The sequence below is a fragment of the Dipodomys spectabilis genome, unplaced genomic scaffold, assembly GCF_019054845.1.
Source record: "Dipodomys spectabilis isolate Male_0828 unplaced genomic scaffold, ASM1905484v1 ptg000461l, whole genome shotgun sequence".
In the NCBI taxonomy this organism is placed as follows: domain Eukaryota; kingdom Metazoa; phylum Chordata; class Mammalia; order Rodentia; family Heteromyidae; genus Dipodomys; species Dipodomys spectabilis.
Window position 1 is genome coordinate 1 of NW_024871138.1, and position 22,758 is coordinate 22,758.

At 60.4% G+C, this 22,758-nt stretch overlaps 2 protein-coding genes across 2 annotated transcripts in view; one reads left to right on the plus strand and one right to left on the minus strand.

The window, feature by feature from the left end:
- Positions 1–5,365: 5,365 nt before the first annotated feature.
- Positions 5,366–13,036, plus strand: Mpg (N-methylpurine DNA glycosylase). Its single transcript, XM_042668657.1, has 4 exons — positions 5,366–5,491; positions 6,453–6,689; positions 9,685–9,889; positions 12,067–13,036. The coding sequence occupies exons 1-4, from the start codon at positions 5,366–5,368 to the stop codon at positions 12,447–12,449; spliced, it is 951 nt and encodes a 316-aa protein (XP_042524591.1). The 3' UTR covers positions 12,450–13,036.
- Nprl3 (NPR3 like, GATOR1 complex subunit) overlaps positions 12,447–22,758 on the minus strand; it is a 32,005-nt gene continuing 21,693 nt past the window's right edge. The window contains exons 8-13 of the mRNA XM_042668667.1: positions 20,966–21,122; positions 18,329–18,435; positions 17,787–17,916; positions 15,025–15,214; positions 14,113–14,305; positions 12,447–13,406 (exon numbers count right to left, since the gene is read on the minus strand). Of these exons, the coding sequence (XP_042524601.1) occupies positions 13,241–13,406; positions 14,113–14,305; positions 15,025–15,214; positions 17,787–17,916; positions 18,329–18,435; positions 20,966–21,122 (943 nt within the window). The 3' untranslated portion in view covers positions 12,447–13,240. The remainder of the gene's footprint in view (positions 13,407–14,112; positions 14,306–15,024; positions 15,215–17,786; positions 17,917–18,328; positions 18,436–20,965; positions 21,123–22,758) is intronic.

The window sequence follows — 22,758 nt, forward strand, 5'->3', positions numbered from 1 at the left end:
GGGAAACCCATCTCGGTGTCAGCGAGTCCCAGCCTCAGGCATCTCCTGAATAAGGACATGGGGCAGAGTGAGCTAGGAGAGCAAACGCACATGTCCCCAGCACACTCTCTCCACTTCGTGCCTACCTTGCTGACCTGGGGTGTGGGAGAAGCAGCCTCACAGGGAATCTTGGTCCCTGGGTTCATTTATTGTGGAGAAATGAGTCGGATGAAGCTTCCTCATACACCTGAGGCTGCCAGGTGGGTGTCTGGGGCTGGACCTGGCTTCAGGGCTTGAGAGAGCACTAGGAGCCCTAGCCAGGAAGAGGACCCCCCACAGCAACTCTGGCATCCACAGCAGAGCCTCTCGGCCACAGAACACTCCAGAATAAGGCTCTCGGCTTCTTGGGGCCTTCTGCGCACACCTAGGAAGCAGATGCGCACGCAGGTGCAGGGATGGCCCTGGAACCAGCTGCTGGCGAAAGGGGTCCAGCTAGACAGACGCCGGAAGCCACAGACCATCCGAAGCAGCTGCCCCTCCCCTGGCCCCTAGTAGCTTCCTGGGCCCAGGGCTCGTGGCCTGGGTACCAAGGCTTTCTGAAGGGAAATGGCAGCCCACCCCATTCCTGGGCCTGCTAGGCAGCTGCTGCCCTCTCTCCTCAAGAAACAGCTGACCCCCGTCATCCCAGAGGGCCGGGCCAGACGGGGCGGCCGCAGCCCATCCCTTCTGAACATGGGCCTGGGACCCTGCTTCAGCAGCTAGCAGCCCACCCCACAGAGCCGTTTGCTGGACCAGGGGACTGACAGCCACACATTCATAGCTGCAGGAGGCTTCAACCCTCTGCAGCCTGGAAGCCTTGCTCCTCCAACCAGCCCCCAGCCTCCCTCCAACCTCCCTCCAGCCAGCCCCCAGCCTTCTTCCAGCCAGCCTCCCTAAACCAGCCCGGGGGTGCAGCCCCCACCCCCCAACACCAGCCCCAGGGTGCAGCCCCCACCCCCCAACACCAGCCCCCAGCCTCCCTCCAGCCAGCCTCCCTCCAGCCAGCCCCCAGCCTCCCTCCAGCCAGCCCCCAGCCTCCCTCCAGCCAGCCCCTAGCCTCCCTCCAGCCAGCCTCCCTCCAGCCAGCCCCCAGCCTCCCTCCAGCCTTCCTCCAGCCAGCCTCCCTCCAGCCAGCCCCCAGCCTCCCTCCAGCCAGCCTCCCTCCAGCCAGCCCCCAGCCTCCCTCCAGCCAGCCCCCAGCCTCCCTCCAGCCAGCCCCCAGCCTCCCTCCAGCCAGCCCCCAGCCTCCCTCCAGGCAGCCTCCAGCCTCCCTCCAGCCAGCCCCCAGCCACCCTCCAGCCACCCTCCAGCCAGCCTCCCTCCAGCCAGCCCCTAGCCTCCCTCCAGCCAGCCCCCAGCCAACCCCCAGCCACCCTCCAGCCAGCCTCCCTCCAGCCAGCCATGACCAGGCACAGGAGGGACAAGCCCTTCCTCTCAGCCTCCACTGGGCTTCAGTCTGCCTGCAGACCACTATGGGAAGACCCGGCCCGCAGGCCAGCCTGCAGCCGGAAGTGGGGGTGGGGGAAGTGGGGGTGGGACAGAGATTGTACCACTTCCCCACGCTCGCTCAGGCCCTCACATCAGCCACCTCCTGGGCAGGGCCAGGCTGCCCATGCCACACCAGGGGCTGTGGTATGGTGCTGGCTCCTCAGACTGGGAGGGGGAAGGGAGCGTTGTTCCCACAGAAAAGGGGAGTCATCTTTGGGCAGAGTGGCTGGGGGGGGGGGGGCAGCCAGACCTCCCTGCCTCTGCCACTGGGATTTGTTGATGTTGTTTTTATTTTATTTATTTTTTTGGGTCCGGTCGTGGGGCCTGAACTCTGGGTCTGGGCGCTGTCCCTCAGCTCTTCAGCTCAAGGCTAGCGCTCTACCACTTGAGCAACGGCGCCACTTCCGGCTTTTTTCTTTTTGCTTCTGTGGTGCTGAGGAATAGAACCCAGGGCCTCAGAGGCATGCAAGGCAAGCGCTCTACCACTGAGCCACCTTCCCAGCCCCTGATGTTGTTTTTAGTTGGGGCCTGGGCGCTGTCCCTCGGCTCTCCAGCTCAAGGCCAGTGCTCTACCATGTGAGCCACAGTGCCACTTCAGGCTTTTTCTGCTTATGTAGAGCTGAGGAATTGAATCCAGGGTCTCATTCATGCAAGGCAAGCGCTCTACCACTGAGCCACCTTCCCAGACCTTCAGCGGGGATTTAGAACACAGTTTCCCTACCCCTACCCTGCACATGCAGCAAACAGCAGCAAAGGGGTGCCCTCCTCCCTCCCTCCCTCCCCAGGACACAGAGCTGCCCTCCCTCCCTCCCTCCCTCCCCCCCAGGACACAGAGGTGCCCTCCCTCCCTCCACCCCAGGACACAGAGGTGCCCTCCCTCCCTCCCCAGGACACACAGCTGCCCTCCCTCCCTCCCTCCCCAGGACAGAGAGGTGCCCTCCCTCCCTCCCCAGGACACAGAGCTGCCCTCCCTCTCTCCCTCCCTCCCCCCCAGGACACAGAGGTGCCCTCCCTCCCTCCACCCCAGGACACACAGCTGCCCTCCCTCCCTCCACCCCAGGACACAGAGGTGCCCTCCCTCCCTCCACCCCAGGACACAGAGGTGCCCTCCCTCCCTCCACCCCCAGGACACAGAGGTGCCCTCCCTCCCTCCCTCCCCAGGACAGAGAGGTGCCCTCCCTCCCTCCCCAGGACACAGAGCTGCCCTCCCTCTCTCCCTCCCTCCCCCCACAGGACACAGAGGTGCCCTCCCTCCCTCCACCCCAGGACACAGAGCTGCCCTCCCTCCTTCCACCCCAGGACACAGAGCTGCCCTCCCTCCCTCCCTCCCCAGGACACAGAGGTGCCCTCCCTCCCTCCCTCCCCAGGACACAGAGGTGCCCTCCCTCCCTCCCCAGGACTCAGAGGTGTCCTCCCTCCCTCCCTCCCCAGGACAGAGAGGTGTCCTCCCTCCCTCCCTCCCCAGGACACAGAGGTGCCCTCCCTCCCTCCCCAGGACACAGAGGTGCCCTCCCTCCCTCCCCAGGACTCAGAGGTGTCCTCCCTCCCTCCCCAGGACTCAGAGGTGTCCTCCCTCCGTCCCTCCCCAGGACAGAGAGGTGCCCTCCCTCTCTCCCCAGGACACAGAGGTGTCCTCCCTCTCTCCCCAGGACACAGAGGTACCCTCCCTCCCTCCTCAGGATGCAGAGATGCCCTCTCTCCCTCCTCAGGATGCAGAGGTGCCCTGCCCCCCCCCAGGATGGGGTGGACGCTGGGCCCTGGCCTGAGCCACAGGCTAGCCCCGGCTGGTCAGCCAGGCAGCAGAACAGGGCCCTGCCTGGGGCCAGGTGCCCGAGGCAGGGGAGGGTGGCAGGCACGTGGCCATGGCGTCCACTCCACTCCAGCTGCTGTGCTGTGGGGCTGAGCCGGGGGCACACAGTCAGGGACAGTTCAGGAGGACCTCAAGGATTTGTACAGGCTGCAAGGTGTGCGGGAGGCCCTGCGGACACGGAGGGCGGAGGGGCCCTGCGGACACGGGGAGCGGAGGGGCCGCGGACACGGGGGGCGGAGGGGCCGCGGACACGGGGGGCGGAGGGGCCGCGGACACGGGGGGCGGAGGGGGCCGCGGACACGGGGAACGGAGGGGCCGCGGACACGGGGGGCGGAGGGGCCGCGGACACGGGGAACGGAGGGGCCGCGGACACGGGGGGCGGAGGGGCCGCGGACACGGGGAGCGGAGGGGCCGCGGACACGGGGGGGGGGCGGAGGGGCCGCGGACACGGTGTGGGGGAGGCCTGCGGACACGGGGAGCGGAGGGGCCCTGAGGACACGGGGAGCGGAGGGGCCCTGAGGACACGGGGAGCGGAGGGGCCCTGAGGACACGGGGAGCGGAGGGGCCCTGAGGACACGGGGAGCGGAGGGGCCGCGGACACGGTGTGGGGGAGGCCTGCGGACACGGGAACGGGGAACGGAGGGGCCCTGCGGACACAGGGAGCGGAGGGGCCGTGGACACGGGGGGGGGGAGCGGAGGGGCCGCGGACACGGGGGGGGGGGAGCGGAGGGGCCGCGGACACGGGCAACGGAGGGGCCGTGGACACGGGGGGCGGAGGGGCCCTGCGGACACGGGGGGCGGAGGGGCCGCGGACACGGGGGGCGGAGGGGCCGCGGACACGGGGGGCGGAGGGGCCGCGGACACGGGGGGCGGAGGGGCCGCGGACACGGGGGGCGGAGGGGCCGTGGACACGGGGGGGCGGAGGGGCCGCGGACACGGGCAACGGAGGGGCCGCGGACACGGGCAACGGAGGGGCCGCGGACACGGGGGGCGGGCGGGGCGCTCGGGTCGGGGGGGCGGGCGGGGAGGTCGGGTCGGGGGGCGGGGAGCGCGGGTCGGGGGGCCGGCGGGGAGCTCGGGTCGGGGGGCCGGCGGGGAGGTCGGGTCGGGGGGCGGGGAGGTCGGGTCGGGGGGCGGGCGGGGAGCTCGGGTCGGGGGGCGGGCGGGGAGCTCGGGTCGGGGGGCGGGCGGGGAGGTCGGGTCGGGGGGCGGGCGGGGAGGTCGGGTCGGGGGGCGGGCGGGGAGGTCGGGTCGGGGGGCGGGCGGGGAGGTCGGGTCGGCGGGCGGGCGGGGAGCTCGGGTCGGCGGGCGGGCGGGGAGGTCGGGTCGGGGGGCGGCGGGGAGGTCGGGTCGGGGGGCGGCGGGGAGGTCGGGTCGGGGGGCGGCGGGGAGGTCGGGTCGGGGGGCGGCGGGGAGGTCGGGTCGGGGGGCGGCGCGCTCGGGTCGGCGGGCGGGCGGGGAGGTCGGGTCGGGGGGCGGCGGGGAGCTCGGGTCGGCGGGCGGGCGGGGAGGTCGGGTCGGGGGGCGGGGAGGTCGGGTCGGGGGGCGGGCGGGGAGGTCGGGTCGGGGGGCGGGCGGGGAGGTCGGGTCGGGGGCCGGCGGGGAGGTCGGGTCGGGGGGCGGCGCGCTCGGGTCGGGGACCGGCGGCGCGCTCGGGTCGGGGGCCGGCGGCGCGCTCGGGTCGGGGGGCGGGCGGCGCGCTCGGGTCGGGGGGCGGGCGGCGCGCTCGGGTCGGGGACCGGCGGGGAGCTCGGGTCGGGGGGCGGGCGGCGGGGAGCGCGGGTTGGTGGTGCGCGGCGGGGGCAGAGTCCCCGCCCGCCCCTTGCTCCGGCGGAGAGCCGGACCGCGGGGCCAGGCCCTCCGGACACAGGAGGCGCGGTCTCCGGCCCCACCCCGTGCGCTCTGACGCCCCCCGGCCGGAGCCTCTCCCCGATCCCGTACCCGGGGCCGTGGCGCCTTTCCCCGGCGCCTTCCGCGCAGGCGCGGCCCCGCCCACTCCCGCCCGCCCCCGCGCTTCCGGCGGCCGGGACGCGCTGGCCGAGCGGCCCGATGCGAGCGCACGGCGCGGCCCGAGCTCGCGGGGAGCCGGCGCCCGAGGCCGCGCCCGACGGACCTCCGCGTCCGGGACGAGCGCGCCGCCCGGAAGGCGCCGGGGCCGGACGGGGAGCGAGCCGGGTGAGAGGCCGCGGCCACGGTCACGTCACCGTTCGCTCCGGTCTGGCGGGTCCGGACCTCCGGGGGGTGGCGGCCGTCGGTGAGGCCCGGGTCCCCGCGGGGTGCGGGGCCTCGGGGCCGGCGGGGGGTGCGGGGCCTCGGGGCCGGCGGGGGGTGCGGGGCCTCGGGGCCGGCGGGGGGTGCGGGGCCTCGGGGCCGGCGGGGGGTGCGGGGCCTCGGGGCCGGCGGGGGGTGCGGGGCCGGCGGGGGTGTGGGGGTGCGGGGCCTCGGGGCCGGCGGGGGGTGCGGGGCCGGCGGGGGGTGCGGGGCCTCGGGGCCGGCGGGGGGTGCGGGGCCTCGGGGCCGGCGGGGGTGCGGGGCCTCGGGGCCGGCGGGGGGTGCGGGGCCTCGGGGCCGGCGGGGGGTGCGGGGCCGGCGGGGGGTGCGGGGCCTCGGGGCCGGCGGGGGGTGCGGGGCCTCGGGGCCGGCGGGGGGTGCGGGGGCCGGCGGGGGGTGCGGGGCCTCGGGGCCGGCGGGGGGTGCGGGGCCTCGGGGCCGGCGGGGGGCGCGGGGCCGGCGGGGGTGTGGGGGTGCGGGGCCTCGGGGCCGGCGGGGGGCGCGGGGCCTCGGGGGCCGGCGGGGGGCGCGGGGCCTCGGGGCCGGCGGGGGGCGCGGGGCCTCGGGGCCGGCGGGGGTGCGGGGCCTCGGGGCCGGCGGGGGTGCGGGGCCTCGGGGCCGGCGGGGGGCGCGGGGCCGGCGGGGGTGCGGGGCCTCGGGGCCGGCGGGGGTCGCGGGGCCGGCGGGGGTGCGGGGCCTCGGGGCCGGCGGGGGGTGCGGGGCCTCCCGGGCTGGCCCAGACCCCCGCGGCGGTGCCCTGGCTTCGTGACTACCTGTGGCGTGGGCGCTGCCCGTTGCAGACGGGGAAACCGAGGCACACCCCGGGCCTTCCGCACCTAGAGATCCGTTTCCCCTCCGGTTTTAGCTTTTCCCGAAGACCCGGCAAAAAAGGCAGCAGCGGCAGGCAGAGGCGGGAGAGCCGCGGTCGCCAGCGGACACCCTGCGGGCCTCCCCTCCCCGGGCGCCGCGCTGGGGGCCGCCCCGGACCCCGGGCCTCCAACGCAGCGTCTACTTCTCCAGTCCAAAGGAGTGTGGTGTGCGGCTGGGGACGGAGTTTTTCAACCAGCCAGCAGTCCCCCTCGCCCGGGCATTTCTGGGACAGGTAACATCCGCCCCGGGGTGACCGCTGCCCAGGTGCGCCTCACTAGCGCTCACGCAAAAGCTCCTGGATAGTTGGGTCCCAGTTATCTGGGGTCGCTGGAAAGAAAAAGGAGAACAGCAATGGCTCCTGCCCTGGCAATGACGGCAGCAAGCTGCGTCCTCAGCCTCTCCCACCCGGGGTCCTCCTCAGGAAAGGCCACTTGCAGACGCCGCAGTCCATTGCGTGTCCATTGTGTGTCGTCTGCTCACACAGCTGGTTCCCTGGCTGGGGCCTGTCTGCATGACACCATGCGCTCATTTCAGGCACTTGGGACTGAAGGTGGCTGCCAGGGTGTTGCTAGCATCAGAGTTGCTTGGGACAGCTCAAGCAGTTTCCCCAGAGGCAGCTCAGTATAGGGTGAGGATCTGAGCTATGCCAGGTGGACAGGAAGCGAGAAGGCCCAACCTGTTAGCCTGTGTACACAGCCAGAGTTAGCTGGGTCTGTCTGAAGCGCCATAGGTGCCAAAGCACAGCCTGACCTTCATGGCCCACTTCTTTTTCATTCATTCGTTCATTTATTTATTTAACTAGCTCTGGGGCTTGCATCCCAACCCTGAGCATTTTGCTCAAGGCTAACACTCTACCACTTGAGCTACAGGTCCACTTCAGGCTTTTTGTGGTTAATTGGTGATAAAAGTGTGTCACACTTTCCTGCCTGGCCTGGGTTTGTTGTTGGTGATCCTGGGGCTTGAACTCAGGGCCTGAGCACTGTTCCCGAGCTCCTTTTCTTCAAGGCTAGTGCTCTCCACTGCTCCACTTCCAGTTTTCTAGTGATTAACTGGAGACCCAGGCTGGCTTCAAATCATGATCCTCAGATCTCAGCCTTCTCAGTTACTAGGATTACAGGTGTGAGCCACCACCATCTAGCTCACCTTTATCTTTTTGTTGGTGTTGGTTGTGGTTGCTTGAACTCTGGGCCTGGGCACTGTCCCTCAGCTCTTCAGCTCAAGGCTAGCTCTGTACCGCTGCTCGAGCCATCAGGTAAATAACTGGAGGTAAGAGTCTCATGGTCTTTCCTGCCAGGACTGGCTTTGAAGCGCGATCCTCAGATCTCAGCCTCCTGAGTAGCTAGGATGACAGGCGTGAGCCACTGGCACCCAGCTTGGGACTGCTTTCACAGCAGAGACTGGGGACATGACACAGACTGGGAATTCCCTAGGTGGTTGAGTAGGGTCCCTGTCCCTTCTACACTGCCTGGCTTCATGCTGAGCATGGTTCTCAAGGGAATCCTGAGAGGAGATGGAAAAGTAGAGACTCAGTGTGCCGCGGACCGGCTCTGTCGGGACAATGGAGGACACCTAGAGGAGGAACTGGAATAGGTGGGGAGATGGCAAACAGACAACTCACACACAAGAGGAGTGGATGCTGAGTGCGATTTAATGCAGAGGATAACAAACTTTTATAGCAAAAAGTCTCCATAAGAAAGGGCAGAAGGTTACACAATCTTGCTGCATGGCTTCATTTTTGGGTGGTCACCAGCTGGTCGCCTGATAGGCACTTGTTTCCGGCTTATCTCTAAGAAATACAATGGGTTTCGATGTTTGACACCAATTAACCATTACCTATTTTTATTTTTTATTTTATTTTTTGTTGGTCGTGGGGCTTGAACTCTGGGCCTGGGCGCCGTCCCTCAGCTCTTCAGCTCAAGGCGAGCGCTCTACCGCTTGAGCTACAGCACCACTTCCGGTTTTCTGGTGGTTTATTGGAGATAGGAGTCTCACGGTCTCTCCTGCCCGGGCTGGCTTTGAACCGCGATCCTCAGATCTCAGCCTCCTGAGTAGCTAGGATTACAGGCGTGAGCCACTAGCGCCCGGCTTCCATTACCTATTTTTATAGAGGCCTTAACTGTCCCATAAGATCTTTCCTGTTCCTTCTTTAATAGTGAGCGCCACGGAGGCCTAGATCTAGCAAGTCTCTTAGTAAATGAAAGAGAGTAACAGGAAATTCTTTCTCCTAAGTAGTTATCTCAGCAATTGCCATACATTCTTTCTGTTCTAGCCGAGCCTACAGCTTCTTGTAAATCTCTTACAAACAATTCATTCTGCTGAAGTGAGTTGTGAAACCCCCAATACTTTTATATTTACTTATGACTTGTCTACTAGCCTCCATAAGAGGGGCTTTCAGGGTAGCACTTAACTCTGGTGAGTTAGTCATATTTTTAAGACACTCATCAGATGTTGGAGTCGTCAACACTTTCAAGAAAGAGCTTTGAATAAGGGAACGTTGAGCATGAGTAAGCACAATGAGCAGCAGAAACAGTAAAAGATTAATAGGCACTCCTATACAGTGAGGAAAAGAAAAGCAGGGAAAGAAACACATCTTTCCCTGGGGTTTGCCAGCCTTCCCAGGAGGTAGGCCTGTTTGAAGCCCCATTCTCTGAGGTAGACTTGAGTGAAGTCCCATTCTCAGAGATAGATCTCTGTGAAGCCCCATTCTCTGAGGTAGACTTCGGTGAAGTCCCATTTCAGAGATAGGTCTCTGTGAAGCCCCATTCTCAGGTCTGAAAGCAGGTTTCCCATGCTAAGCAGACTCCACTGGAGTAGGCGTGGCATCAGTGAACAATGAACTTCCAAGAATCTTCAACCTCTTGCTGAAGTTTGAGATGACAACCTGTGGTCAGGACTCTTGGTGAGCAAGACCTACAGTGTGGTGGCCAGGCAGATTGGTGGCCTTGGAAATGGCAAAGGGTAGAGTGCCAGCCTTGAGTGAAAAAGCCAAGTGAGAGAGCAAGGCCCTGCGTTCAAGCCCAGTGGGGGGGGGGGGGGGGACGACACTGGGACAGATGGCCTCAGCAGCTTTCAGGCTCAGTGCCAGCACAAGTAGCAGCATGGAGAAGACGGGTGGGAGGCCCACTGTGCCTAGACACCTGGCACATATCCTGAGCCTACAGGGGGTCTGAGCTGGGGGCTGGGGTAGACCCTGTCCCTATGGCCCTGAACAGAGGGACTGCCCACAGGTCCTTGTCCGGCGACTTGCCGATGGCACGGAGCTTCGTGGCCGCATAGTGGAGACAGAGGCCTACGTGGGGCCGGAGGATGAAGCAGCCCACTCGAGGGGTGGCCGGCAGACCCCCCGCAACCGCAGCATGTTCATGAAAGCGGGGACTCTATATGTGTACATCATCTATGGCATGTACTTCTGCATGAATGTCTCCAGCCAAGGTTAGTGGCACTGGACTGAGGGACCCCCCAGAGGAGGACAAGAGGAGGTAGGCAGGGAGTGCCGCTCCAGGGCCAGGTCACAGTACCAGGTACTCTGGTTGCTTGTTATGGCCCAAGGATATTTCAAGGGGTCAGGGGCTCCAGAGTGCATTGTTCCCTTAACATTACCACTTGTCTCAGCGCAGAGCTGAGTGCTGGTGTAAATGCAGAAGGGACTGGTGGTAGGGAATGGGAGCTTACCCCAGAGCTTCGCTAGTCTATTTTGAGGTCTCCATCAGTTCTCACCCAGGGACAGTTCTCTTCGGCAGTGTTTGGGGGTTCTGTCATCTAGGAGATAGAGGGTGCCGACAGCCACCCCACAGTACTCAGGACAGCTGCCACCGCAGAATTCTGACTCTGGATATCATGAGTGGAGACACAGGTTCAGTGCACCTGTGAGGGCTTACCCACGTGCTTGCGGTTCCAGAGGGGAGCCCAGTGAGCACGTAGCTCGGTGCCAGGTACAGGAGACAGGGCGGGGTCTGAGGCCAAAGCATCCTGCTGAAGGAGCAAAGTCCAGCTGGCCCGTCCCAGCGTTGGTCTGCTGAACGTTCAGCCTGTTGAACCAGATGCTCAGGGATGCCAGCAAGGGGCTCATGGTCTGGCATGTGAACATGTGACCAGATGCTCTAGGAGCGTCCATTTGGCTCAGGGAGTATGAGCAGCACACACGGGGGCCAGGAGCCACTTAAGACTTAAGAGCGTGAGCACTGAGGGCTACAGAGGACAGGAGACGGCTTGGTAAGGTGAAGCTTTCTCTGTGCCCATTCCCAGGTGGCTCAGGAGCAGGGAGGGCAGGGAGGCAGAAGGGGCAGGTGCACACTCACAGGCCTGGGACCTGCCCCTGTTGCAGTCCTCACTGGGCACACAGGGAATCAGGTGGGAAGCCGAGAGCAGCAAGGCCAAAAGCCCAGGAGCTTCATGCTTTGCTTGCTGTCGTTTCTGTCTTGCATTTGAAAACTGGCCAGCTGAATGGCATGTACTTAGAAGAACCTATTGTTTGCCAGGTGCAAGCTGGGATGGAGAACATGGCTTTGTCCACCCTGGACAGGCACTGGGACAAGGTACAATCTTGTAGTCAAGGCCCAAGAGCAGGGACTAACAGGTGACTCCCAGGACCTCGGCAGCCAGAGCCTCACAGGCCAGTGGCAGTGAGCGTCCCAGGAGAGCAGCTGTACTGGAGTCAGGGTTGCTCTGCCAGAGCCCAGGCTATCAGTCTTCAGCCAGGAAGCCTGAGGGCCTTTCCAGACACACAGGGCAGGAAGAATTGGGGTGTCTGTCACTGTAAGGCCGCTAGGCCCAAGAGTGTCAGCCCATCATTTCTAGCCCATGAAGTAGTCCAGTCTGATAGAAGGTTGGGCCAGAAGAGACTCCAAGGAAGCTGGGGCCCTAAGGCACCTCCTGCCGCCATGTGTCCTCTCCTCAGAATCACAGATAGGGCTCTCCCAGCATGTATCACTGGCTGCTGCTCTGCCATGAACCAGTTTGGCCGGGGGGTGTTGAGGGGCGTGGCAGGCGGGGAGCCCCCAGGAACCGGCCAGGGGAAAGTGGGCATTCCTTGCTCTCTGAGCTTTTGCTGGGGCATAGCTACTGGCAATTACAGGACCAGGGGAAGGCAGGAAGCTACAGAGGCTGCTGCTGAGCACTCACTGTGTTTAAGTCTCTACAGCTAAGTGTTGGTTACATGATGCAATGGTGGAAGGTCTTGCTGCCTGCCAGAGGCTCTTAGAGAAGGCTCAGCTGCCTTGTGAATGCAGATATGGAGACAAGGGGAGGCAGGTAGAAGATACATCCTGCTGGGCACCTGTGGCTCATACCTGTAATATCCTAGCTCCTCAGGAGGCTGAGATTTGAGGACTGCAGTTCAAAGCCAGCCTGAGCAGGAATGTCTGTGAGACTCTCATTTTCAGTTAACCACCAGAAAACCAGAAGTGGCAATGTGGCTCAAAATGGTAGAGTGCTAGCCTTGAGCAAGAAAGCTCAGTGTCTCCAAAATCCTCCTGCCAGGGTGCACCCAGAAGCAGCAAGTGCAGATACACATGCAGAAAGGCCACTGCATGACCCTTGCAGAACTGAAAGCATGTTGGCGCAGGGAGGTGTGGGGAATCTGTTTTTCAAGGTGTGTCTCTGTCCCACAGGAGATGGATCTTGTGTCCTGCTGCGAGCACTAGAGCCCCTCGAAGGACTGGAGTCCATGAGACAGCTTCGCGGCACATGCCGGAAGGGTGCTGCCGGCCGCCCCATCAAAGACCGGGAGCTCTGCAATGGCCCCTCCAAGCTGTGCCAGGCCCTGGCCATTGACAAGAGCTTTGACCAGCGGGACCTGGCCCAGGATGGGGCTCTGTGGCTGGAGTATGGGTCCCCGCAGCCCAGTGGACCCGCTGTAGTGGCAGCAGCCCGTGTGGGCATTGGTCAGGCGGGGGAGTGGACAAAGAAGCCCCTGCGCTTCTATATCCGGGGCTGCCCTTGGGTCAGTGTGGTGGACAAAGTGGCTGAGCAGGACATACAGGCCAGGACATAGAGCCTACTCAGACAAGTTCTTTTAATTTTTTAAATGTCAAATAAATATTTGCTTCTAGGGAACGCTTGCCTACATTTCAGATAGACCCCTGCTGACAGATGAGCGTATCTTCAGCCAGTGCTTGCAGGAAGCCCCAGTGTGCACACGCACACACCCAGGTCCAGGGTTCTGTGCTCCCAGTCAGGCTACCCCGCCACAGGCTAACCTTGAGTGACAGGGCTACTCAAGCTCACTTGGGCCAGCCCATGCCCACCCTTGTCCTTCAGATGACCAGGACAGAGATAGCTCGGCAAGCCTGCTGGTGGTTTATGTAATGCTGTGGTGATGCTAGGCAAGAAAGACTGATGGTAAGATGGGAGAAAGGGAGTGCGTGGTGAACAGAGGTGGTGTTGGCTTTGGATCGGCCTGGTGCTCAGACCTAATATGCTGCCACGGCTGTCCGATGGGCAAGGATGGGCAAATGTTTCCTCCCATTCTCCAGGGTAGATGGTGAAAAGACAGCAAAGATAGCCAAGGTTAGAAAGGTGCAGCCTCTGTGTATGTGTCCCTCCAATTCAGTGATGCTGAGGTGCCCAAGGACTGCAAGAGTACTGCTGACCCTGACTGGAGCCCACAGCAAGGAAGCAGACACACCGGGGTCTGGAGGACTTCAGTGAGCAGAGCCAGGGATGGCTGTCCATCCAACGCCAGACCTTAAGAGAAGCAGGTTCAGGGTCCCACAATGAGAGAACCCCAAATGGAGGTGCCAGTTCATGACATACGTGTGCAGCCCCTGCCTGCCCTGCCTGGTCTCAAGTGAGCAGTGCCTGGAAGACAGCAATGACAGGGTCCTCGTGGGTGGTTACCACCAGGACGCTACGGAACTTGTCAAAGAGCATAAGCAACTGGGAGCGCCGTGTGTTCTCGTTGTACATGATCTCTTCCAGGTGGTGGCGGCCTCGGAAGTAGTGAAGGAGCCTGGAGGAGAGAGGGTGGCGTGAGCCTGGCCCACAGGCAGCCCCACGGAGGCCCACCGCCACCAGTGAGGATCAACTCTGAGCAGAGGTGGAGGCGCACACGCACACACACACGCGTGCGCGCGCGCACACACACACACACACGTACGTCCCCGTGCCTTGGTAGTGTCCCAGGGATGATCGGAGAGCCTGAAATGAACCCGTGAGGCACTGCTGCTCCCACCAGGGATGGCCCACGCCAGCGACCTGACAGGCAGGGGGCTGCAAGAGGCTTTTATGTGCTGCTGTGGCAGGGACCCTGCTCCAGGGGGCTTTCTGCAGCTAAGGCTGGCACAAAATCCTGGACCAGCTGTTTGGAAGAGCTGCAGATAGTCCATAATGCCTGGGGCATAGTCACTCCGAAGGCCAACATGCAACACCCTGACCCTTCCTGGGCAGGGTGAGTCTGACAGACCGCAGGCCATTAGGCCACCATATGGGCATCCTAAGCTTATAACTGCTCCCAAGACCCCTGTGGGTGAGAACTCAGAGCTGCTGCCTCTTAGCCAGTGACAGTTCCACATCCAAGCCTGGATCTCTGCCCCAGGAGGGCGCTCAACACACCTCCCCCACCATGAATGTACATGTACCTATGTCCCCTTCTGCTTTCTCAGGACCCTGGAATTGGGCATAAACCCCCCCCCCCCCCCGTCACCCTCTGCCCCCACCTGGCAAACATGCGGAGGTCCTCGGGGTTCTGGGCTGCGGGCACACTGAGGATGGCTGCCCGTTCATGCTCTGACAGACTGGCCAGCAGGTTCTCCGTCATTCTCTTGTTCAGTGGGGAGTCCCCACTGGGGAGCAGCTCTGCACTAGAGTTGTCCATGCTGGGACTGGTGAGAGTCATGTCATCACTGCTGGCTGGGGGGGGAGGGAGTGAGGAGGGGAGATACAGGTCAGACAGCAAGGATTCCTGTTACTCTACCTGAACCTTCTGCCTGCACCTAGAAACCTGCATCCCTGGGAGTGTGTCCTCCTATGTGGCAGGCCTGGGACCCAAGGAGCTGTCCTCTGTAGCCATGCTGCACATCCTACACCCAAGGCAGGGTTGGGTTGGGTTCCGCAGCCTCAGCCAGGTCGATTCAGAAGACAACTAGTGACAGGGACCCTGGCTCCCAGAGGCACAGCTAGACTTGTGAGGTGGGGGGGGGGGGGGGGCCTGACATCTAACCCAGAGCCATGCTGGGTGGAGCCCAGCACCTCATGGGGAGAAGGGCGGGGTCAGGGGAGCAGAGCACCCTGTGTAGGTAGGTGTCTTGCATAAAGCCTGAAGCCCAACACCAGACTTCAGGCCAAGAAACACCTACCAGGCCCTCGTCTTCCCCAAGCCAAAGGCCTGGGTCATGGCAACACTGCTGTCTGTGGACACGGGGTCTCAGAGAAAGCAGACGGAGAGGGTCTCAACTGTCTGTGATGGTGGTTAGGCTGCTCCTAACTCCAGTCATGCTCTGCGGAAGAGCCACGGTGGTACAGGGAGACAGGGACGTGTACACGTGAGGACAGGTAGGTGCCCATCCAGGCTTCCTGGCCACCACCCCAGACTTCCCTCACTACCGGACTCGGGCTGAAGGGGACCCTACTTGGGGAGCCGAAGCTCAGGGCATTGGGTGTGCTGAGGCTGCGGCCGCCAACCCTGGCGGGGAAGGGCACGTCCTCCTCTCGCAGGCGGGCCGCCTCCTCGCTGGGCGAGGCCATCAGGCAGACGTAGGTGTGCAGCTGGATGAGGAGCCGGCGCTGCAGCATCCACACCACCATCTGGATGAGCTGGGTCTGCGTGAGGAACAGGAGGTGGGGGCTGAGCCAGTTTCCTCACCCCAACACAATTCCCTCCTGGGGACAAGGAAACCGATGTCCAAGGTAGAACCAGCTGGTGCCAACTCCTAAGCAGGAGGCCCTCACCTTGGCCAAGGAGCACCGGACGCTGGCCAGCTCTTCACGGCCACGCCTCAGGAAAGGCAGGGCCAGGAGGGCCCCCGGATCCCACCTCCACTCACTCCCACCACTTCTCCGAGCTGGCCTCCCCTCCAGTCACCCACAATGCTTCCCTCCCAGACCCCAATGCACTCTTGGACAAGCCCAGATACTGCTCAGAAAAAAGGTGCAGGCAGCTGCCCATGAGCAGAAGATTCTCTCTGGGTCTGCCTTCAAGTCAGCCCCGGACACCTAGGTGGTTTCAGAAGAAAACTAGGGACAGGGACCTCCTGCCTCCCTCCCACAGGCGTGCAGGGGGCTGACATCTAACCCAGCTCCTCACGGTTGGTTGGAGGGCACCAGTGGTCTCACCTCAGGTCTAGGAGGAACCGCTGCCCAGTCACTGCCCAGAAGGGAGTGGGGTTGAGGCTGCATATACTAACCCTGGCCAAACCCAAGACAACCAGAGGGTGACAAACTATCTACGTGTAACGGAACACACGGAACATGACGCTGCCTGCGGGATTTAGGGGGAGGGGAGCAGAAAGACGGAGGGTGAATAACTTCTAAATGTATTGCATCTGTGTGTGAAGAAAGCAATAAGGAGTCTCAATGAAACTGTAAATAGGGGGATGGAAGACAGAGAAAGGCATGGAGATGGTTCTGAGCAAAATACAACATATGCATGGCTGAACTACATGATAAAAACCCTTGGCACAACTATACACACTTAATGGAAGAGCAAAACAGATTCTCTTGAACAGAGGTACCAGTGGAGGGGAAGGGAAACAGTGAATGGTAGATACAGTTGCAGTAGTTTTATTTGCTTGTATGAAAAGAAAGCAATGAAATATGCCAGAATTGTTTTAAAAAGAAGGGGGATGGGTAAGGGAGATTAGGGAATGAGTGTGATCAGAATACATAGATATTTGTGTGTGTGTGTGTGTGTGTGTGTGCAAATGTCACAATGAAGTCCCTCTTGTACAACTAATGTATGCTAATAAAGGAGAGAAGGAAAGGAAGGAAGGGACGAAGGGAAAGGAAGAAAGGAAGGAGGCAAGGAAGGGACGAAGGGAAAGGAAGGAAAGAGGGAGAAGGGAAGGAAGGGAGGCAGGCCCAGGAGCTTTGTAAGCACGGCACAGCACGTCATCCCCCGGAGTTGGCAGGACCAACGCCAGGGCGTCCAAGCCCCCAGCAAGGTCTAAGGAACTGCTCACGCATGGCCTGGACTGCTCACCCCACATGAACCAGACAACTGGGCAGTCTGTGCTGGGACAGGAGCACCGCTGGCCCCTCCCGAGAGCCGCAGGGAGCTGGAGAGACAGAGCGGATGCAGGGTGTGGCCTTTATCCAGCTGGTACCACCTGGCACGGGCGCCCAGAAATGAAAGGCTCTGTCATACTCGGGGTCTAAATTAACTGAAAAACCAGGATCTTTTTCTCATTCACAGTTTGAGAAGAAAAGGGTTTAATTTTAAGTACTCAGTTCAGGAGATCTGGCATACGTTAAAACCGATGCCTTGTTTTTGGAGACAAGGCTGTGAAAACGATCCCTTGTTTTTGGAGACAAGGCTGTGAAAACAGCCAGTTTGCCCCAGCCCCTGTCCTACCTGGCTCTGCCCCTGGTCCGGCAGTTGGTGGAAGGGAGGGGCAGGTTCCTCTCACCAAGGAAGAGGCTGTACAATAGAACCTTAAAGCGCACAGGGAAGCCACCCACAGAAGTCATTCTCCCCCTCTCCACCCCCTGCCACACCGGGCAGGGGCAGTCCCAGGAAGGTCCACTGAAAAGTCCTTTTGGATAAGGAGAGTCTGGGCCCTGAGGCCGAGCCCCAAGGAGCCAGGAGACTGGTGCCAAGCTCTCCTGGGAGGTGGGACCCAGGCTCAGACGAAAAAGCTCCCATCGCACCCTCCATCTGTGGGAAAGCAGCACGGACCAGGAGAGGCTAGTGCGCTCTGGTCAAGGCTAACTCAGTACTATTTTTTTTTTGGTTGGTAGTGGGGCCTGAACTCTGGGCCTCGGCACTGTCCCTCAGCTCTTCAGCTCAAGGCCAGTGTTCTACCACTTGAGCCACAGCACCACTTCCAGTTTTCTGGTGGTTTATTGGAGATCAGAGTCTCACAGACTTTCCTACCCAGGCTGGCTTTGAGCCGAGATCCTAAGATCTCAGCCTCCTGAGTGGCTAGGATGACAGGCGTGACCCACCGGCACCCAGCCTCAGTTCCACCTTTAAGGGGACTACACAGACTGGTCACGAGTGAAGTGTGTGCAGGCAGCCACCTGACAGCTGGCTTTCGGGTCACGCAGCTGCACAGAACGCTGCCAGCACCAGGCAGGAGGGGTGGCAGTGTGAAAGGCCTCTTGGACAGGACAGTCAGGAGGTGGTACCTGAGCTCACAGGCTGCAGGCCGACTCCCGAGCTTTCTTCACTCACCTCCTGTACTGGCGGGGCCAGAGGACTCCTGAACTCCGACAAGGAGACTGGCAAGGAAAACTTGGCCAGAACAGATGGCAGGTCATGGGATGGGAACTGGTGGGAGAACTGCTCAGCCAGTGGTGAGTACCTGGGACAAGAACACAGCAGTGGGCAGCTGACCCCGAGCTGCTCTCAACACAGGCTCCCAGGGGGCTGCAGAGAATCACGGGATGGTGGGCAGGCCGGGACGGTCGGATGAGGACAGGATGCAGCGAGGGATCCTGGCAGACCTCTGCTAGGCAGAGCAAGACCCTGCCTTTTCACCAGCCACCAAAGTCCCGCTCATCTCAGCCAGGAAAGGGGATCCTGACAAGTAACAGTGTAGCATTGAGCCAGTCTGGAATCCAGATGTGGGCATGTCCAAGGCTGGGCATTAAGGTGAAATCGAGAGCCCAGCCTCAGGGCTTTGGGCTTCGGGTACAGGACCACAGGGGTACCGCCCTGCCAAGTCCATCCCTTCCTACCCTCAACTACAGGCTCTGGAAACTAGTGATACTCACAGACAAACGCTGGCATTGGGAGACAGGACATAGACGTTGTTCTCGCACAGTGGGTAAATGATGACAGCCTTGCCCCAGTACACCAGGTGAGCTGCAAGCTGGAAGACCTACAGGCAAAGGGAAGCCGAGAAGACCAGACCTTGCTGGGTGTCATGGCCCAGGCCTGTAATCCCAGCTACTCAGGAAGCTGAGATCTGAGGATCGCAGTTCAAAAGCCAGACCAGGGCAGGAAAGCCCTTGAGACTCTTATCTCCAATGAGCCACCAGAAAACTGGAAGTGGCGCTGTAGCTCAAGTGGTAGAGCGCTCGCTTGAGCTGAAGAGCTGAGGAACAGCGCCCAGACCCAGAGTTCAAGCCCCATAACCGACCAAAAAAAAAAAAAATCTCACTTTTGGGACTGTGAAGGTGGCTCAGTGGTAGAGTGCTTGCCTTGCATGAATGAGGCCCTGGGTTCAATTCCTTGGCACCACAGAAGCAGAAAAAGGTGGAAGTGAGGCTGTGACTCAAGTGGTAGAGGACTTAAGCTGAAGAGGGACAGCGCCCAGGCCCAGAGTTCAGGCCCCATGACTGACCAAAACAAGAAAAGAATCTCACCTTCTTGCCCAGGCTGGCTTCAAACTGTAGTCCTCAGATCTCAGCCTCCTGAGATCTGGTGCCCATCAGAACTTACTGTAACAACAACACTTTGCTACTCTCTGGATTAAAATGGACACGAGTAACTTTAAGTCATTTTGTGGCATGTGTAACTGATACAGACGTTCCCCAGAAGGCCAGGACCACCAGGCCATGCTCCCCACAGGGACATCGAGCAAAGCAGCAGTCCCAGAGGCTGGCAAGATGAGCCAGCAAGGCTGGGCCCCAGGGACTTCCACACAGCCATCCCAGTACCAACCCTGACTGCACAGAGCTCAGCAGGGGGAGGTATGAAAGGAAACAATAAGCCGGGCGCCGGTGGCTCATGCCTGTCATCCTAGCTACACAGGAGGCTGAGATCTAAGAATCACGGTTCAAAGCCAGCCCAGGCAGGAAAGTCCGTGAGACTCTTATCTCCAATAAACTACTAGAAAACCGGAAGTGGTGCAATGGCTCAAGTGGTAGAGCGCTTGCCTGGAGCTGAAGAGCTGAGGGACAGCACCCAGGCCCAGAGTTCAAGCCATCACGACCAGACAAAAAATAAATGAATAAATAAAAAATAAACAGCTCTCCCCACCTCCAGGCAAGGCCAAGGCCAAGAAGTGAAGGAGACATCAAAGGACATCAACGCTTTGTCCAAAGAGACTTTACAGTCACACACCCAGCACAGACCCCATCAGACAGGCTCACAGTATAAAAAGTGGCCAGCCCCTTTCTAGTGTTGGCATAGAATGTGAATACGCCCACGGCTGCCTCCCCTGTGGCCTCCCCATGAGAACAAGGCTGCTCTCACCCCGCAGGTGTGCTGAGTGGCAAGTACGGGACGGCCCTGTCTGGATGCCTTGGAGCAGGCAGGACAGGCTCTGCTCAGGGGATCCTGGCCAGCCCAGGAGCCAGGCTGCAACACAAAGGCAGAATCTGCCAACTGCTCTCTCTCAAAGGGAAGAGGATCCTCATCTTCCTGTTGTTTGGGCGCGGGTGCTGGGCTCCACCTCAGGCCCTATGCTCCCACTCGCAAGGCTGGAGCCACATCTCCAGTTCTGGCTTTTTTTGCTGGTTAATCTGAGATAATCTGGGTGCTTTTCTGCTCAGGCTGGCTTTGAATCTTGAGTTGAGTCTCAGATCTCAGCCTCCAGAGTAGCCAGGATTACAAGCCTGAGCCACCAGCACCCAGCAGGGAACGCCTATTCTGAAAGAAGGAATTTAAAAACAGCTTGAGAGTCTGCTAGGCACAGACCATGGTCATGCCACCCTTCCCAGACCCGCCTCTCAGACCCAACACAGCACCAAGAAACCACCAGAAGGGGACAAGCACCTGCACCATGCTGTGGCCTCATTCGAGTCCCAGGGTGGGTCTGCTGCCCCCTGGTGACTGTCTGGTGGGTCTGGCCACCCACAGGCTCTGGCTCACAGCCCCGCACAGATGACCCCAGAGCAATCCAACCCCTGATGGAGCTTCTTTGCGTCTCCTCTCCCTCTTCACTAAAGCAAGAAGCAGGCATTTACACAGCCAGCCGAAGCCAGGGTATGAACACACAGCATAGTGCTGTGCTCAGACTGAGGCAAGCTTCGGGACTTCACCGGCCACGTGCTTGGCCACGAGCTACTTGTGAGGCTCCCTGAGCTATGGATGAGCTATGGGAGTCAGCTATGATACCCTAAGTGCCCTGCACTCCCGACCCACCCCATCCAGCCTGAGGATCCCTCCTCCAGGCTCAGCGTGGAAGCAACCCTCTCCTTTATCCCCCAGCGTGCCTAACCTCTCCTCAGCAGAGGAGTGAGTTCCTGTGGCTTACAAGGCCAGACTTAACTCTCACTCCAAGAGCCACGCTCATTCGCTACAGTCCACGAAAAAGCTCTCAGCCAGACAGGGGCCCTGGGCATGCAACAGGGCTAGCAGCCTGCCTTCTCAATGCCCAATACCTCCTGACTTCACCCGAGGGCTGCCTGCTTCGATGCCCCAGAACCTCTTTTATCCGCCCATCCAGGGCCCCAGAGGCCTACCTGCAGCAAGGCCAGATCGGCGTCCTGTGAGAGCTGCTGCAGGTTCTTCACAGGAGACGTGGTCTTGATCACACGCACCAGTGCCGGGGAGCAGTCAACAGGGAGATCGGCCAGCAAGGACTTCTCATCACTGAGGAGCAGCAAGGCATGGTACGGGCTGAAACAGAGTTAAGTCCATGAAACCACAGGCATCCCAGCAACAGGTGTGTGCCTCTGAATGGTGGACGGGAGAGGCTAAGGGAGGAATCAGAGAGGCTTATCTAGGTCCAGGAGCCTTGAGAACTGCAGAGGCTGTTTGAGGAGTGGGTACCAGCAGGAGCAGGGATGAATAAGAATGAATATGAGGCAGATGCTGGTGGTTCACACCTGTCATCCTAGCTGTACAGGAGCTAAGATCTGAGGATTTGGATTCCAAGCAGCCCTGGGAAGGCAAGTCCCTGAGACCTTTATCTCCAATTAACCACCAGAAGATGGCGCTGTGGCTCAAGTGGTAGAAAACTAATCTTGAATGAAAAAGCTCAGGGACAGTGCCCTGGCCCTGAGTGCAAGCCCCATGACCAACAAAAAGAAGGAGGAAAAAAAAATACATATACATACATACATACATACATATATAGTCAGAGTAGTTTATTTTCATGTATGAAAGTGGAACAGTAAGAACTGTTTATATTGTTTTAAGAAGGAAAGAATTGTTTTAAGATAAAGAAGTAGGCAGTGCCAATGGCTTACATCTGTAATCCTAGCAGCTACTCAGAAGGCTGGGATCTGAGGATTGAGGTTCAAAGCCAGACTAATCAGGAAAGTATGTGAGATTCATTATCTCCCACTAACCAGAAGGAAAAAGCCAAGCCGGGCACCAGTAACTTACACCTGTCATCCTAGCTACTCAGGAGGCTGAGATCTGAGGATCATGGTTCAAAGCCAGCCCGGGCAGGAAAGTCCGAGAGAGTTTTTTTTTTTGGTCGGTTGTGGGGCTTGAACTCTGGGCTTCGGCGCTGTCCCTGCACTCTTTAGCTCAAGACGAGCGCTCTACCGCTTGAGCCACAGCGCCACTTCCGGTTTTCTAGTGGTTTATTGGAGGTAAGAGTCTCACGGACTTTCCTGCCTGGGCTGGCTTTGAACTGTGATCCTCAGATCTCAGCCTCCTGAGTGGTTAGGATTACAGGCGTGAGCCACTGGTGCCTGGCTTCTGTGAGACTCTTATCTCCAATAAACCACCAGAAAACCAGAAGTAGTGCTGTGGCTCAACTGGTAGAGTTCTCACCTTGAGTTGAAGAACTGAGGGACAGCGCCCAGGCCCAGAGTTTAAGCCCATACCAAAAAAAAAAAAAAAAAAAAAAAAGTGGATCTGTGGCTCAAGTGGTAGAAGGCTATCCCTGAGTGCAAAGGTTAAGGGGCAGTGTCCAAGCCCTAAGTTCAAGCTCCAATACCAGCATGTGCCCATGCGCACAAACACACACACACAGATAAAGGAGAGGGACAGAGGTAAGTGTGAGCTGGACAAACTATACATACGCAATATCACAATGAAATCCTCCTTGTACAACTCATATGTGCTAATTTTGTTGATACTGTTGTTGGGGCTTTAACTCAGGGCCTAGATGCTGTCCCTGAGTTTTGCTCAAGGTTACTGCTCTACCACTTCGAGCCATAGTGTCATTTCCTTTTCTTCTGGTGGTTAACTGGAGCTCAGTCTCACAGACTTTCCTGCCTGGGCTGGCTTTGGACTACGATCCTCAGATCTCAGCCTCCTCAGTAGCTAGGATTACAGGCGTGAGCCACCAGCACCTGAC